The sequence below is a fragment of the Eulemur rufifrons genome, chromosome 29, assembly GCF_041146395.1.
Source record: "Eulemur rufifrons isolate Redbay chromosome 29, OSU_ERuf_1, whole genome shotgun sequence".
Classification (NCBI taxonomy): Eukaryota; Metazoa; Chordata; class Mammalia; order Primates; family Lemuridae; genus Eulemur; species Eulemur rufifrons.
Genome location: NC_091011.1, coordinates 90,377,839 through 90,394,760, shown reverse-complemented (window position 1 = coordinate 90,394,760; position 16,922 = coordinate 90,377,839). Strand labels below are relative to the sequence as shown.

General features: G+C 41.4%; 2 protein-coding genes across 3 annotated transcripts in view; both read right to left on the bottom strand.

Moving 5' to 3' along the window:
- TMEM139 (transmembrane protein 139) overlaps positions 1-16,922 on the bottom strand; it is a 360,773-nt gene that overhangs the window by 340,579 nt on the left and 3,272 nt on the right. The window lies entirely within an intron of this gene.
- Positions 1,896-16,831, bottom strand: CASP2 (caspase 2). Of its 2 annotated transcripts, XM_069461795.1 has the most exons (11): positions 16,742-16,831; positions 14,030-14,180; positions 13,556-13,723; positions 13,330-13,411; positions 12,673-12,767; positions 12,253-12,429; positions 7,503-7,631; positions 7,274-7,364; positions 3,878-4,027; positions 3,006-3,115; positions 1,896-2,849 (listed from the first exon to the last, which is right to left on the bottom strand). In XM_069461795.1, exons 1-11 carry the CDS (start codon positions 16,813-16,815, stop codon positions 2,718-2,720), a joined length of 1,359 nt encoding a protein of 452 aa, XP_069317896.1. In that variant the 5' UTR covers positions 16,816-16,831; the 3' UTR covers positions 1,896-2,717. The 2 variants fall into 2 exon arrangements, with proteins under 2 accessions (XP_069317896.1, XP_069317897.1); XM_069461796.1 differs by lacking the exons at positions 1,896-2,849; positions 3,006-3,115; positions 3,878-4,027; ... (2 more) ...; positions 12,253-12,429; positions 13,330-13,411 and having other exon boundaries at positions 12,698-12,717; positions 13,642-13,723.

Here is a 16,922-nt window from a genome sequence, read left to right as displayed (position 1 = left end):
CAGAGACAGATGCTGCTTTGTAATTCCCGAACATATCACACCTCCAAAAAGCTTTCCTTTCCTTTAAATGGGTACTTACCTTATTCCTACTATTCCAGTAATTTCTTAACCTGTCCTATACTTTGTATTCCTCCCTTCAAGCTATGCCACTGTTTTTTTTTTCTTGCAGTATCATCAACCAGCTTTATAGTCCATTTTTCACAGCCTTTTGCTCCCAGTATTCTTCTGCACCAAATTCCCCTCCATCTGGTGGTGTGCTTCAGCTCAACTCGACCTCCCTTGCTCTTCCTCGACAGTCACCCCTCCTCTGTATTCCTCAACAAGCTTCCACATCTGTTTCGTACCAAAACACTCCTACAGAATTTCCTATCTTTTGCTAAACCTCCACAGCCCATCTGCACCTGCACTTGCCTCTCTAGGAATATACTTTAGATACAATGCACTCCCATAATACCAACTTACAAATAGCCCGTTGTTTTGATCTCTTTTGTGCTGCCTGATAATTGTCTTACAATCTGCGCCCACTCTAGAAACCCTTAAATCCAACTTAGACCATGTGAGAAATGAAATTCTATTAATACTATCCACTCCTTCTCGTCCTCCTATTCTAACCCAATCTGTCACTTCAGCATCCATCCCATAATCTAAATAACACAGAACCAACACTGCTTCCATCTCATGTGGCTGTGAGAAATTCCAGACTATGCCAACAAAGATGGGCCCACACCTGCCTATTAAAAAATCATGGCAGCAAAATAAGAAGGGGTTTGCATATCTAGGTGTGCCTTGTGAGCTGGGGAGAAATGCTGCAGCGTGAGGGGCTAAGGAAATGAAAATACATGGGCTTCACAAGAGCGAGCATCTACAGACACAGAGATACCAGGCACACATCAGTAATAAATATGAGCATTTATTTGGCACCTGATGGCAATACAAAATCCTGGCAGTGGGAGTGGAAAGGTTATATCATTCAAATACTTCCATACTATACTGACTCAAAGGCAGGACTTGGCAGCAAGTCTTCAAACCACCTGGCTCGCAGAACAAGTATTTATTGAGCACCCTGGCTACTACAGGCCTATGAGAGATGTGAAGGAAGCTGTCTCACACATGATATGTCCTCAAGTAGCTAAAAATACCAGTGGATACAAACAAAACACATAGAAAAACATAGAGTACAAATACTAAACATGTATATTGTCAAAAGGGAAATTTTATCAAAAAGTGGGATTTTAGCTGGGGTTGGCTTGCTTGCTTCCTTCCTTCGACAAACATTTACTGAAGACTTACTATGTGCCAGGCACTGGGTACACATTGGTGAATAAAAGAGACAAAGTTTCTGCCCTCATTTACAGCCTAGTAGAGAAGAATGAACAAGTAAAACAAGCAAATATATAATTATAAATGGCAATGAAGGTAACAGACAGGATGTAGTCAAAGACACAGAAAAGAATGCTTAGAAACACAATGACCAAAAACTACACTATTATATGAACAGAAAGGAGGGGGCAAGAATGGAAGTTAAAAAAGAAGAGTAAAGTGTCAGATAAGCATGAATAAAGAAGGCTTCTAGGCTGAAAGAATAACAACATGTACAGCAACAGCCTCGCTGAAATAAAGGATAAAATCAAAGGGGAGATTAATACCGAAGCAGAAATCAGGAACAAGGTTTACTACATCTTGGAGTGGCCAAACGATCCAGTGAAGTAGTATTTTGGATAGATTTGGTGGCAGAATTAAACAGGATGAAATGAAGGTAAAGAGGGAGAGACATAAAGCAGGGAGCTAACAACTAGGAAGCTTTTCTAGAAACCCAAATATGTGGTATAAGTGGATTGAATGAAAGTGAAAACAATAAGGAAGAGAGAGAGACATTTCAAAGGAAGGAAGAGAGGATACCGCGAGGTTACAGAGTCTGAGGAAGCACACTTGGCCTTCTGTGACACTCCCTACAAGGCTCATTTCAGTAACAAAGGTCAGAGAAAGAATGACCAAGGAAAGATCTTCGGGACTTCTATGGGCAAAGATCAATAAGGTATAGATGCAAGGCACCCATACCCAACCTATGAGAAAAGGCTGGGTGGCTTGAACCCAGAGGAGCCAAGAGTGTCCTTCCATTGGGTTGGCCCTGCAGTACTGAAAGGAATGCACAGGCCACTTCCGCACACGGCAGCAGGGTGTGTCTCTAGTCAGGGTCGCCTCTTCAAAGCCAAATGAAAAATGTCTACATTAAATTTGGACACCTTCCAAACTCTCACTCTGGGACAAGTGGGGTCGAGGATATGAAAGAAAGGAAAGATAGCAGATGATCTCTGAGACATCTTAACTAATGTAATAAAAGCAATTACTAAAGTGCTACCTACAAAAGCCCTGGGGGCAGGAAGTGAATACAAACATGGAGAAAAACCCACATGCCCTCTCCCCATGACACACTGTGTTTACAACGTCACTTGTCGGGCTCCTTAACTGTAGCCAAAACATTCCTGGCAACAGGTACAACAAGAGCCGGCTCTACAGGGAAAGAGCTTCACAGAGGAGGAGCTGGCCTGCAGTCCCACACTCAAAGGTGGAGAGGACGGGTACAGGAACCAAGCCTGGGAGATTCCCACATCCCTGAGGGGGAAGAACAGAAATCGTGCATCCTGAAGAGAAAAGGCTCTATCACACCTCTTGTGATCCAGTGGCTTCCATCTGACATGGATAATGGGGAGGTGGCATCACATGGGAGGGTATCCTGGGAACAGGTAGAGGTGACGGCACAGAGTGCTACAGTACTCAGACATCTCCTTGCATCGGTGGAACTCCGTGCCAGGGGCATAGCCTTCACGCTCCTTGATGAGTGCATTCACCTGGAAGGGCAGAACAAATGGACCCAAGTCTGAGAATCTTGTGCTATCATTATAGAAGGACAAGAAGGGTAAAGAGACAACGAAAAAGAGTGCAAGGGAAGAGGAAAGTAGAAACTGGAGATGCACAGGCTCATGAGCCAGCCTCAGCTAACTTACCTTAACCAGCATGTCGGCCACGTGCATGTCATAGGCTCTCTCAGAGAACACTTGGGTGAGGGCCTCAATGTACCAGGAACCCCGTTTGGTGTTCCGCATGGCAGCAGTCCCTGCAATCAGAAGAGCATGAACCACAGTGTGAAGGTCACCAGGTACTCTCAAACAGCTGGACTTCCCAAACGAGACTTCCACAGCACCTGCACCCTCCCCATTCAGAGAGCCCAGAGTGAGAAATGAAAGTCTAGGAGAGAGTATAATTTTTAGGACATGTTGTGATTTCGGTTCCAGACTATGGCAATAGAGTGAATTGCAATAAAGCGAGTTACACAAACTTTTTTGTTTCCCAATGCATATAAAAGTGACATTTATACCGCACTATAGTGTAATAAGTGTGCAATAACATTTTATCTAAAAAGATATATATATATATATATATATACCTTAACTAAAAAATATTTTATTGCTAAAAATTGCTAACAGAGACACAAAGTGAGCACATGTTGTTAGAAAAAAGGCACCAAAAGACTTGCTTGATGCAGGGTTGCCACAAATCTTTAATTTGTAAAAAAAATACAATATAGGTTGAGCATCCCAAATCTGAAAATCCAAAATGCTTCAAATTTTGAAAGTTTATGAGCACGGATGTGATGCTCAAAAGAAGTGCTCACTGGAGCATTTTGGATTTAGAATTTTTGGATTTGCGGTGATCACTTGGTTAAGTATAATACAAATATTCCAAAAAAAAAAAAAAAAAAAAATCCCAAATCGGAAGCACTTCCAGTCCCAAGCATTTCAGGTAAGGGATGTTCAACCTGAATCTGTAAAGCACAATAAAACGAGGCAAGACTATCCTCTTTTGGAACGGACAATACCTTTGAGGCAGGCATAGCCGCATATCATGTCTGAGCAGGTGGGCAGTCTAATCCTCAGCAACTCTTCTTTACCGGCGTCACTCTCCTCGCACCCAGGGGAGCCTGCATGGTTCTTTCCATCCTGCTGGTCGACCCCACGATCAGTCTCATCTGTACAAAGGCAGACAGAATGGACAAAGATGTTATTTCCTCTCATCTCTCTTGGACCTGTCACAGGCAAGCACAAGTTCCCAAAAACCTTGACCAGGAAGAGCCATTTCCAGCTGTTGTCTCCAACTTTTGGCTGATAAATGGGGGGAAAAAAAATCATTACTTTCCCAGCATGCATCCGTTACTCAGGGGGTGCCTACCACAGGCCAGGCACCGTGCTCAAGAACATGCACACATACGTGGTTGGAGCATTTCCCGTACTGTGTAGGGCAGGGAAATGCCAAATCAAATACTCCTTGTAAATGGAACTAAAAATCCAAGTCCACGATTTACTGGTTGAATTAGCAATGTACCTGGGAGTCACAGTGCTTTTTACTGCAGCATATAATAAAATACAGATACATTTAGCTTTATTACATAAGTAAGAAAAAAACAAGTTAATAAATCAAAAATATGGTTACTACATGTATGTTATATAAAAATCACAACTTCAAACTATGTATCAATAAAAAAATTATAAAACTAAGCATGACCAGCTGTTTCCAAGGTGGTTTTTGTATTTTTAAAGCAATTACTATTTGATTATTATTAATAATTTCATAAGATAAGTGATAGCAGGCATCTAAGATTTTTAAAAAATTTAAAAGAGGAAAAACTTAAAATTAGGAGGACTATTTTCTCCTAAAAAATTGAAAAAGAATGCCGTGATTGAATTTCAGCAGTAGTTTCTAAACACACCCTGAGCACATGAGTAAGCTCTTGACCCAGGCCTTATCTACCTTAAGACAGAATCTTATTTTTGATGTTACTGTTTTATTTTGGGAGTGGGGAGGGGTGCTGTTGGTAGGAAAGAGTCAGGGAGGACCCTCAGGTCAACACCACAAAGGTAAAGAGCAGGCTCTTCTACAGTACTTCCTGCTGCATGCAACACACAACAGAGCCTAACAGGGAAGGGAAGCTTGAAGAATTGTGGGGAAAAGGACCAAGATTCACAGATTTAATAAAAATTTACTGAGCAACCGCCATGTGCCAGGCACTGTTTTATGTTAAGCACTAGTGATATACTGAAGGGAAAAAGTCCCTGCCCTCATGGAGCTTACACTCCAATTTAGGAGCCAACTGGGGCATGGGGTGGTATTTTTACAGACAATTATATTAACCAAATACAGCAGGGACAGGTGAGCTTCAATTTTCAAAGGACCAAATGGTTTCTGGTTATCTCTTGAAAGATTTCATTTTAGAGAAAAGGTAGAGAGGCAGAGCAAAACATTCAGCTTAACACCCTAGAAAAATTTCTCCCTATCCAAATATTGTATATATCACCGAATATAGAAAAGAAAATGTCCACATATCTTTATATTTTGCTAATAATGATTCCTAAAGGAAACAGGCCAAGCTGAATGTGTCCCTCAAGAGAAAGGAAACTCTCCTACTTTCCTTCATCTCATAGATCTATCATTTGATAAACACTATTGGTTCTTTCACCAATATTCCCACATCTGTTCTCTATACCATTGCTACACTTAATCAGGCAGACTAATTTCCATCCATTCATTCAACACTCATAAGTGTTACAGCGCATCAGGCAGTGCTCTAAGCCTGGGGACACATGAGTAAATCAACGAACAGTTAAGTTCCTGCATCGCGTGCTCTTTCCTTAGTGCAGCCCCCGCCATAGCAACCCTCCTGGAAAAAAATCTATCACATTTATTTCTTACTTAAGTTCCCAACAGCTCTGTACCATTATCTGTTGAAGTCCAAAATCTCAGTTATGACGAAAGGCGTATAATCAGCTAGATCTATTTCATGTGACCAGCCACATATCACTACATATCTACACAAATGCTCACTTTTTAATTAGATCTGGGCATTTTTTGGAGCGGGGGGAAGCTCCTTTAATCTTGTGCTTTTCATGTTGCATTGTCCCTTTTCCTGTGAAAGACTATCTGCTACTCCACAAATACGTAAATCGTATTATTCTGAGTCCAAACTAAGCCTTAGCTTATCCACAGAATCTCTTCAAACTAACTTCACTTAAAATGATCTATTCTTACGGCATACTCCTTCATATGTACAGGTTGTAGCTCACTAATTTCACCCTTGCTTACATGAGGCCTTTGAACTAGTCTGAAGCTACTTCTTAGATATTTGCTTTGTTTTTTTGGTAGGAGAAGCTACATTTTCTTTCGTTTTTGTGGTAGTACCCGGTGTAATCCTAGTCATGCTGTATGACCTCAATAAAATATATTCTATGTAAATACCAGAGTAGGAGGATACAATTAATATTAGCCTTTTACATTTGGCCATACAATAGACTAAAAAAAATTATTATTTGAATGTTTGGACAAAGCAACCTTTAAACCAAACTATAAGCCCTTTGAGGGCACTGATCATGTAATAGGTTGCGGCTACTACTTTTTGTGGATTAACTATGAAGCAGGGATAGTACTAAGTCCTTAAATGCAGAATTCCATTTAGCTATCACAACAACCTTATGAAGTAGGTCTGACTATCTATATTTTATATTATAGAAACTGAGGTGGAGGGATGTCATGTAACTTCTTTAACTTCACACAACCATTAAGTAGTAGAGCCAGAATTTGACTCCAAAGTTAGGGCTCTTAATTATAATCATTTCCTCCGGGATGAGGAGCATGCCTGTATGTCTTCTGATCCTTGTCCTGTAGTCCTGGCTCTTAAGAGGTAAAGCAGACTGCATGCAAGAAAGAAGACGGACAGAGGCAGCTTGGGAAAGAGAAGGGTCAAAGGCCGATGTGGATTCCATACTGCTATCCTGCAAGGTCCACGAATGAAGTGTAGGTAAACAGAGAAGTAAAAGGAGCAAGTGGAAAGAGGGAAGAGAAAGGAGTAAGAAAAAGAGGAAGGAGATAAAACGAGAGGGACAAGAAAAAGAAAATGAGCAACAAACGTACAGCAGAGTTAATAAGCACAGACAGAAGTAAGAGTTCTCAGAAAAGAAGGCAAAGACACTGATAAGAGAATCCTGAGATGGGATATGGTGGTGCACAGAGAGCTGACCAGCCTGAGAGCCATGGGCTGCCCAAGTCCCAGCACACCCCATGCATTGGGAGACACTTACAGAGCAAAAGAGGCGGTGGCAGCAGTGAACAGAAGGAGGTGCCCAAGGGATCCAATAGCACCTGAGAGGAGCAAACAGGAAAGTGAGAGCTGGTGGGAGGCTGCCCAGGAGCCACCACCCAGGTGCTGGTCTGCCAGGGCACTCACCTCCACGGCAGGCCTGGATGAAGAACATTTTCGGCTTGTTCTGCAGGCTGGGGCAGTTGGCATTGTCAAAGAGCCGAAAAACCTCTTGTAGCTGCCAGAAAGAAATAAGGAAGAAGGGAATTTAAGTAGTCAGTCAGGCCTCCTGAAGTCCTATACATACAACAGCAGCCATTCCTGGAAAGACGGGCAGCAGGAGGGGAAGCAGCCTCATTTCAACAGCTATCCGCACCTGGAGCAGTTTGCCATCCACACCATAGATGGCGCCCTCCACACCATGCGAGAGGAGTGCCACGATGCAGGAGTCTGTGACTCGGTGTGCAGGTAACTGTGCAAAATTCCGGAGCTTCTCTTGCATTTCCTAGAAGAAAGGCAACTTTTAGTGCTGTTCACTGCAGTTAGCACCAATATAAGCACCAATCCTTGGCTTCTGAGAAGATAAAATATTTTACATATATTCTGTGGTCAATAAGTCAGAGACCCTTGCAGAGACTAAAGAAAGCTATGGACTCACCAGAAAAATGCACATGACGTCAGATACAGCTCATTGAGACAGGTGAAGAATTCCTGAATTAAAGCAAGTTACTAATGGAGCTAAGTATGAACTAGTCAGCTTTCATTCATTCCCTGATCATAACCACATCCTTCATTAGAGCAAGTGCCCTTGTCCATAAATGGCACAAGGGAACCACCAGGTAAGCTGTGAATGAATAAGTAACATACCTCTTCAGCTACAAGAAAATAAACTGCTCTGTGACGTAGCCTTAAGAGCATCATGACAGCAGCGAACAGCGGTACTTGTACGCTGGTTTCTGTCTGAGATTTTAAGTATCTAAGAGACAGTGATGATGTAAGCATAAAATGCTTTGTTCAGAGAACAGCACACCATGCAGGAGGATTCTGTTCAGAGCAGTCAATACATACACAAATTCTGGGGTCAGATCCATCTAGGTTTAAACCTCGGGTTCATAAATTGGAACAAGTTATTTAGCCCCTCAAGGCTCCAATTTCCACCTTATAAAAAATTACAAGTAATTTTTCTCTAAGTTTGTGAAGATTAAGATAACTGTGTGTAGAAAGGACTTAACACGTGTCTAGCACACATTGTAACTGTGCCATTACAACATCCACAGTTAATAAAGGTTTTCATTTTTTGTTTTCAAAGAAACCTATTACTGGTCAACCTTGTAGTCCACCTTAAGAATCTTGTTTATCCTGCCCTAAGTTGCCATATATGAATACCACTACCATAAGCATTTGGTCCACTGCACAAAAAGTTACACTGTACTTAAGTAATAGTACAATAATCTGGCACAAACTTTTAAACCTATGTCTTCCTCTACAACTCAAGATGTCTGGGACTTCTATCTGAGATGAACAGAGAGAAAACAAGTTCATTTTATTATAAATTTGAATGAAATATAATGAAGATGAATATGCTATCTAGGCAGAACAGTTACATAACACAAATATTCACATTTACCACACACACTCCCAAAATAAAAAGCACAGTTGTATCACATATTGCAGTGGTTCTCAAAGTATGATCTCTAAAGCAGTAGCAACAGCATCACTTAAAACTGGTAAATGTGAAATCTTGGGCCTCAGCAAACTGTTTTAACAAGCCCCCCAGGTGATTCGACATGTTCATGTTTGAGACCTACTACTAATCTATTTGGGATATATCTGTTTGCAGATAATTGAGAAAGTAATTCTATAAAAGATGTGAAAGTCTGTAATATAACTAGAAATGAAGAAATGATTTTGTTGGAAAAGCATGTATATTTTCTGGGTAAGTAGAAGCCAATCATAATAATGGAACCCTTAAGGTAACAAAAGATATACAAAATGCATTTGTTTCAGGAATATATAATTTCAAGAGAATATATAACTGTGAATGTTCCTCTGGAGCTGACCATAATAAAATCTAACATATGGCAGTTCAAGAAGTTAATTTTGCTTAAAGAAGTAAATAAAAATTATGTACTTGTGCCCTTAGTCAAGAGCATTTTGAACTTAGTGAGATTATTAGGTCAGTAAATAGAGAACAACAAAGCCTGAGAAAGAACATACACATTTTGTAACTGAACTTAGACTAAACCATTCAATAAATGGGGATTACTCATTTGGAGGAATTTTTCCACTAGGAACATAGCTTAAAATAGGATCTGTAGGTTTATTTCTGATAAAATTACAGCACTTCTATAAATAGCAGGGTTCTTAACTCTTGCATGTGTTCTGGCTGGTGGTTGGGGGACACATGTGAAGAGAACCACCTGTGAATCCTCTGAAATTACATGCAAAACCGTACAGGTAGCTGCATTTTCCAGAGATGATCCAAAGCTTGTCCCTGTATCTTCTAAGCAGTCTGTCACCCAAATGCAAGTTAAAAACAATTAAAAGGAAATCTGCCACATTAAAACGTACTTCATTTCTTAATATATGGTAAATTGTAATCCCAGAACTAGCAACCTCATGAGGTAGATGCAATGAAAATCTGATGACAAAAAAACCTGAAAACATTCTTGAGCAGTAAGAATACCAGTGTTCTCTCCAGCACCATCAAGGGAAGAGGATTCTCTAAGACTCATGACACTATTTCCTACTTTTAAATAGAATTTATCTCTAAAGTCAACAAGATTTGATAAGAGAAAGAAAAAGAGAATCTTCATTTTTTTTTTTTTTTGGTTCTGTTTCTTTGCTTACAAAATAATTGTATGACAGAAGAGTCTTGAGAGGTCCCACCAGGAAAAGAGTATTCTGTGCAGATGCCCAATGCACCAAATTATGACACCCATTTTAACTACCTGGTTTATAATGCAAGTTTCTTATCTATACACCATGTTCCCTGCCGAGGACGCTGTCACCACTCCACTCTGCTTTAGTAACTTCTCTCTCTCAAGGCTAGCTCAAGTCCCACTTCCCATTTATCCTTCTGATCACATCTACCCAGGCATTGCTTTTTGGCTACTACAGAAGATACTGGTCTCTAATCTTGCTTGGTCTTAAGGAATGTAAGAGGACACGCTTCCTTTTCTACTGATGTCATGACTCCTCCGTCTAAATGAAATCCCCTGAAGTTTAGGTTTACCTTTTAAAAATCTCTGATAGCTCACACACTCCCCATGATAACTCACTCACAATTTAACTCTACTGCAATTCCAGTTACAAAACATAACCACAGAATTAGAATCTAATAAGTCCTTGAATCTGCATCAGGTTTAGCATAAATGGGAATGGCATTTATGAAGTGGGCTCATAAACTCATCAAATCTACAGAATGTCTATGAGAAAACAGCAATATATAGCTAACTTGTTGACTTAGTACTGTACCTTTAACTATCACACATATAAGATCACTTATCAACTACAAAGAATTTGGAGAACCATGACATAAAAGGTTTCTAGTAAAAAGAAATGGCTACACCAAAACCTCTAAGAAAATGTACATACAGTATGTTTTGTTAAGTGACCTGATGTAAGAATTATGGCTGATATCTACCCTCATTCCCTTCAGGCCCATCAGACCCTCAGGAAAGCATATCACCTACTCAAATACTTGATGACTGAAGAAGCTATTCCTGCCATGGCTTTGAAGCAAGGGTGGGTCTACTACTTTGCATGGGTACTCTTGGGAAGCCAGCAAAAACAGCATGTAAAGGACAATACCCAGGCACCTACTGATGAAACTGGCCTTCCCTAAGGCATAGCAAATACATAATTATTCTCCCAGAAGCAGGACAGCTGAGAAACAAAAATTAAGACCACAGACAATGCTGAATGCAGAATACAAAACAAACAACCCCTACCTCAACAGATCAAAGTGAACCTCCTAAGAATTTTAATTTCACCACTGACAACTCCAAAGGCAACTTTAAAAAAGTACTATTATTCTCAAATCAAAATAAAGAGTTAATATAAATTTACAAATAGGCTACTATTGATTTCAAAACAGAAATCCTTGGCCGAGTGTGATGCTGTAATCCTAGCATTTTGGGAGGCCAAGGTGGGGGGACAGATTGAGGTCAGGAGTTTGAGAACAGCCTGAGCAACATAGTGAAATTCCCATCTACAAAAAGTAAAAAAATTGGCCAGGCATCGTGGCATGTGCCTGTAGTCCTAGCTACTAGGAGAGGTGACTCTGTCTCCAAAAAAAAAGGGAGGGAAGGAGGGAAGAAAGGGAGGAAGGAATCCTAAAGCTAACAAAGTCAGTTGTGCAGCTCAGTAACTGAAGTTAACCCAAATGAGCCAGGTCAGGTGGCACATGCCTGTAATCCCAGCTACTTGGGAGGCTGAGGTGGGAAAATAGCTTGAGCTCAGGAGTTCAAGAGCAGCCTGGGCAACACGGTAAGATTCTGTAACCAAAAACAATGTTACCCAGTAATAACCCATAATGAAAGTGCTTATGATTTGTGGGAATCTAACCCAGAGGCAATCTACCCTAAGATATGACTTATGGACATAAAACGGTAAAGAATTTCCCCATATGTTAATTCATTAGACTGCCACTGAATAGTATTTACAGGGATAATTCTAGCAAACTTTCATTTGCAAGATTTTTATCTGCCAAAGTAATCTTTTAAATAATTGGACTCCCGAGTAGCAGTATCAACCAAGAAGTCAATGTCCTGTGTGGTCCTGGCTTACAAATATCTTTTCTGAGTTGGTTACGGTGCACCTCAGTGTCCCATCACTTCCTTAGTGATTGGGAATCAAGTTTCTGAGTATGTAAAACTGAGAACCCAATCCTGGACTGTTATTACTCTCTGAAAGCACAGCTACCCAAGATGTCAACACTGCCAGGCCCTAATTCTTTTTTACTAGATTACAAAGCAAGAGGCATAACAGAGTGAGTAAAAAGGTAAGGAGAGTAAATAACTTCTAAATGACATATCCCATCAGGCACAGAAGCAACAGATGACTCTGGTCCCAAAGTGTTGCCCAGTTCTAATTTACATGTCAGTTTTTCCTGCCTCAAGTACCTGTGCAGTCTGGTCATGTAGGACATGGATGTCGTAGCCCAAAAGCTTGAAGAGGGTGACTAGAGTACTGTGGTCTACGTCCCCTCCAGAGCGAAATTCCAGGTCTTTTTCTCCAGTGAAGCGCACATTGCTCAGCACCAGTGCCAGGCCACGTGGCCGAGACTGCAACCTATAGGCCTGGGGAGGGGAACGCAGTTAAATCATGAGCTTCCTGATTAGAGATTTCAAGAAAACAAAGACATCATACTCTCTTTCTTAACCCCACCAGGTGAAAATAGAGAAGTGCCCACAGAAGGTATTCAATCAGCAATGACTTTCTGACTAGGCAGTAAGGAAATGCACATGCAAACTAGGTTCAGATGCCCAGGAAGGGCATCTCATTTCCCAACTTCTTTCCTCTTGTCATTATGCAAAACTCACCAGCTGGCAGTGTGTCTGATAAAACTCAGGAGTGCAAGGCTTCACCTGAAGGCAGGGAGGACCATCTCCATTGTCTAAGGAGTGTTCCACAATATCTGTGGTATAGACAGAAAGCCAAAAAGCTAGTATACAATCTAAGCATTAATACTAGTATGTCATTATAACTTCAGGCATTTCTTTGAACTGTGGTTTTGATAAATACTGTCTCATTCACTCCCTTAATCTGTAAGCTCCCTGAGGGCAGACTCTGTTAGCGTTAGCTCATCACTGGAGTCCTCTGCACTTGGCCTGCATGTAGTAGGTGCTCAATTCGTTGAATGACTGAACGGACTATCTGATAAAAGCCTGGTTTTATTCACTAGGCTATGACATAGTCTTTTCTCATTAAGCTTTATAAAGGAGACAGGCCAATCGTGTAGGAATTTCCTACCCATACAAGTCGCTCAAAGGGCCAATTACCATAAAAAAATAATATCTGTGATATAAGAGAAATGAGCCCAACTAATACTCTATCCATACTGACCTGCCTGCCCCTTACAAAGTCACTGAGAGAACTGTTGCCAATATAAAATATATCTCAGGTTAGGGCAAAGCCAGATATCAGTCAAGAAAAGGGAAGTCAATCTGTGGGACCCCTTTTATCTCATCAATTCTCACCTGTCGACAGGCGGAGCTGCTTGTGAGGCGGACAGGATTCACACACCGGGAAAGGGAGACTCGAGTCGTAGTCACAGCTCAACTGTAAGAAATCAGGACTCACCATGACAGACCTTAGGGAGACAGTCTAGTCCAAATAAAATAAAATCTAGTTGCCCCCACCCTGTCTCAAAAATTCCTCTCCAGCCAAATTAACCCTTCCCAACACATTTCTAGCGTTCCATACCGGTGGGAGTACACGCTGAAGACCAGAGAGGGTTGTGAGCAACATATCTTCCAGGTGGCCCTGCTTGGTTTCCCTCAGTGCCGCACAGAAAGCATCAAAAGCCTGGGGACCCCTCTTGGGCAGCAAGTTGAGGAGTTCCACATTCTGGCTGAAACTGCCCCCTTTGGCCTAAGACCGAAGAATAAAACATGAAATCGTATTTACTTATCTAGCTATTAATATAATTCTATTTCTTCCCATGAGCTTCCTTGTAGTGTCCTCATCCATCTCAAGAATTCCTTTTACAAGGTAAATATGTACAGGTGAAGTCCTTCCCATTACTGTTGAACTACGTATCTTTTCTGTCAAATGCTCTGAGGTGGAAGAGCATTTCCAATTCCTTAGTAAAGTATATCCTTTCCAAACTTTGTCAGGCTCCAGTCCTACCCCACAATCAATTTATATTCTAGAATTCTCTCTTTTGCCTCTAGTTACCTGGATGAGCTCCCTCATTTCCAAGGTGATAATGTCCTTCTCCAGAAGATGTTCTAACAGCTCGCTCAGCAACAGCTGTTTGGCAAGCACCACGCGGTTCTTTTTTAGAGTTTCCTGATGGTCAGGATGCATGCCGCACACGGCCAATATCCTTCAGATAAAAACGTAGAGGGAAAGGCTGTCAAGTACAAGATCTGGCACAGAAGAGTGCAGCGGAAGAGGCATGGGGAGAAAGGACAAAAAGAACAGGACCTATAATAACCAAGATCAGGCACATTTTATTGAATCTGGTTAAGCCAAAGATGTACTAAACAGTAACATGTTGACCACAGGGAAATGATGAAGAATTCTTTATAGCATATGTCCAACTGAGATTGTCTGAGACGAATGGTCTGACTAGGGGAGGGAAATACCAAACAATACCACCTTAGTCGAAATAATACACACAAGCGCATGTATGTTCATGAAAAGGAATACTTCTCTGTTTGATAGGCCAATTTTAATTAAAAGAATTATTCCAGAAAACACTTCATATTATTTATCTAGGCTGCTGAAAATGATGTAAGTTTAAAATAATCTTGGGTGAGGAATAAAATAATTTAATACAATGGCAGAAACTCAAGCCAATGGCCAGTTTTAACAGAAAATAAATAAGACAAATATAATAATCTCTCTCACTAGCCTACTTATACAAATTATAACTATTTTTTTTAAACTTTAAGTTCTTGTGACAAAATGACACTAGAAATAATCAGAATCCTGTAAGACATGGATAAGCAGAAAGAATGACAGAAAGTCACAATAGATAAATACCAATGTTGAACACAATCAACATAAGTTGAAATCATTTAAAGAGTTAAAGATAAAATAATTTTGGTAATTTAGTTTATTAGGGATGTCTTTATTTCAAGGATTCCTTAGTTTTGCTATTGGCTTGAAAAGAGATTATCTTCTGGTTATGAACTAAAAGGATCCTATTTTCAATATATGTCATCTACATATCTAGTTTATATAAATCCAGGGCTCTCCAGCCTGTTTAGTCAGTTTCCAAATACTTAACAATAGTAACGGCCTGACAGCAGTGAGAAAGGATATAATAATAACTCAGTTTGTAACTTAAAAAAACCTATTTAAAAATGCGCTGATTTCAAAGATGTTAAAATGCGTGTGTGGGAGGGGAATTTGCATCTTAGAATCAGTGAAATGCCACGCACTATAGGAAGGATGTACTTGGCTTAGAGATGAACTTGGGCTAGAGTTAAAGTTAGAGGGACAAGCAGGGACTGGGAGACCCAAGAAGACAGCAAGTGGGATCCTCAGGCAGAGGAAGTGGGATGGAAGTGGCCAACGAATTGCATGTTTGCGACAGTGAGTCTGAAACTTCATTTTAACTTCTTTCTGTTCTACTGTAAGATTTCTGCTACACCAAATCTTCAATAAAATCCTGCTACATCATCGTCTACACAAATCAAAAACCCCATTTAAGAAACACTTTAAAACACAACAAAGTAATAACAGTGATGACATATAGGAACTCTGGTAGAAATAAAGTAACATTGCAGCTGGGTGCTAAGTATTTCCATAGGATGATACATAGCCAATGGTGGAACAGATATTTCCCCTTGGTTTATCAGTAGCATTCTCTTCTGAAAACTTTCTCTTCCCTTGGTTTCCACAACACCATTCCTGACTACTCTCTCTGTCTACCATGTTTCTTTTTCCTTTAAAAGGCCTTTGGCCTGCCCTTAAATGTTGATATTCCATTAGGACTCCCCCGCTCAAACAGCTTCTCCCTAGGCAATCTCATCCATACTCACAACTTGCCGACTCCCAGTTCTTGAAATCGTCTCAAGTTCCAGACTTGAATTTTCAATCAACAGATACTCTTTTGTTTTAATCTGAAGCATTATAAACTCTCTGCATGTTATGGGGAGAGTCTTAAATGTGAACGTTCCAAAAGTTGCCCATCACTTAGAATTTAAGAACACATCTGGAAGGGAAGGAGGGGGTGGAGAAAAGGACACCAAGCGAGTTCCTAGGTCTTAATTCCATATCCTGCAGTTTCCTGTTCCGAAGACCTAAATTAATCTTCTGGGTCTATACCAGGAGGCATTAAAATACGTGCTCCTCTGGGTTAAGTCCCCCATGAAATGGAATGACAGGGGCAGAAGCAGAGACACTTGAAGCCACAGGAACCTCCTTGTCCTCTCAACGTACTCAACCACCAAAGCCTGTGTTGACTTCTTTGAAAATCTGGTCATTATATGCAAAGCAATGAAGATCATGATACAGTCAATACAAATCAAATGCACATCAGGGAAAGCACTGAGGTCTGCAGGTCTCATTGTTTTCTAGGGGAACAGAGAATAGTTCTTCCTAAGGGAACCAGAGGAAAGGAAGGAAAATCTTTAAGCCGAAGCCCAAATCTGGCAGGACTGGCAAGAGCGCCCCTTATTCAGAAGCCCCTGGGCTGCACGAAGGGAGGTTGGGGTAGTCTTTGCCCAAGAGGGACTGGGTCAAGAAGCACGCCCGGGCGCCCCCGCGCGGAGTTAGCTCCGTACGGCTTAGCAAGGCCTCCCACCTTTGGCAGGAAGCGCGGACTCGGCAGCTTTCAGGGGTTCCAAGGGGAGGGGGCGACGGGGTCCCCGCCAGGGGCCAGTGCTCCTCTTCCTTGAGTCCCACTAAGGACCCCTAAGACCCTTCCCCACTCACCTGCGCCCCCTGTCAGCAGCCATTAGCCCCTTCTGTTGGAGGGCGGGCAGGGACCCCGCGCTCGGTGCCGCCATTTCCCGCTTTTCCCGGGCTACGCGTGCACCGCCCACAACCCAAACAAACAGTGGGCAAGCGCTTCCCTCGCATCCCTCTCCCGGCGCACTCCGCGCCTGCGCCCTGT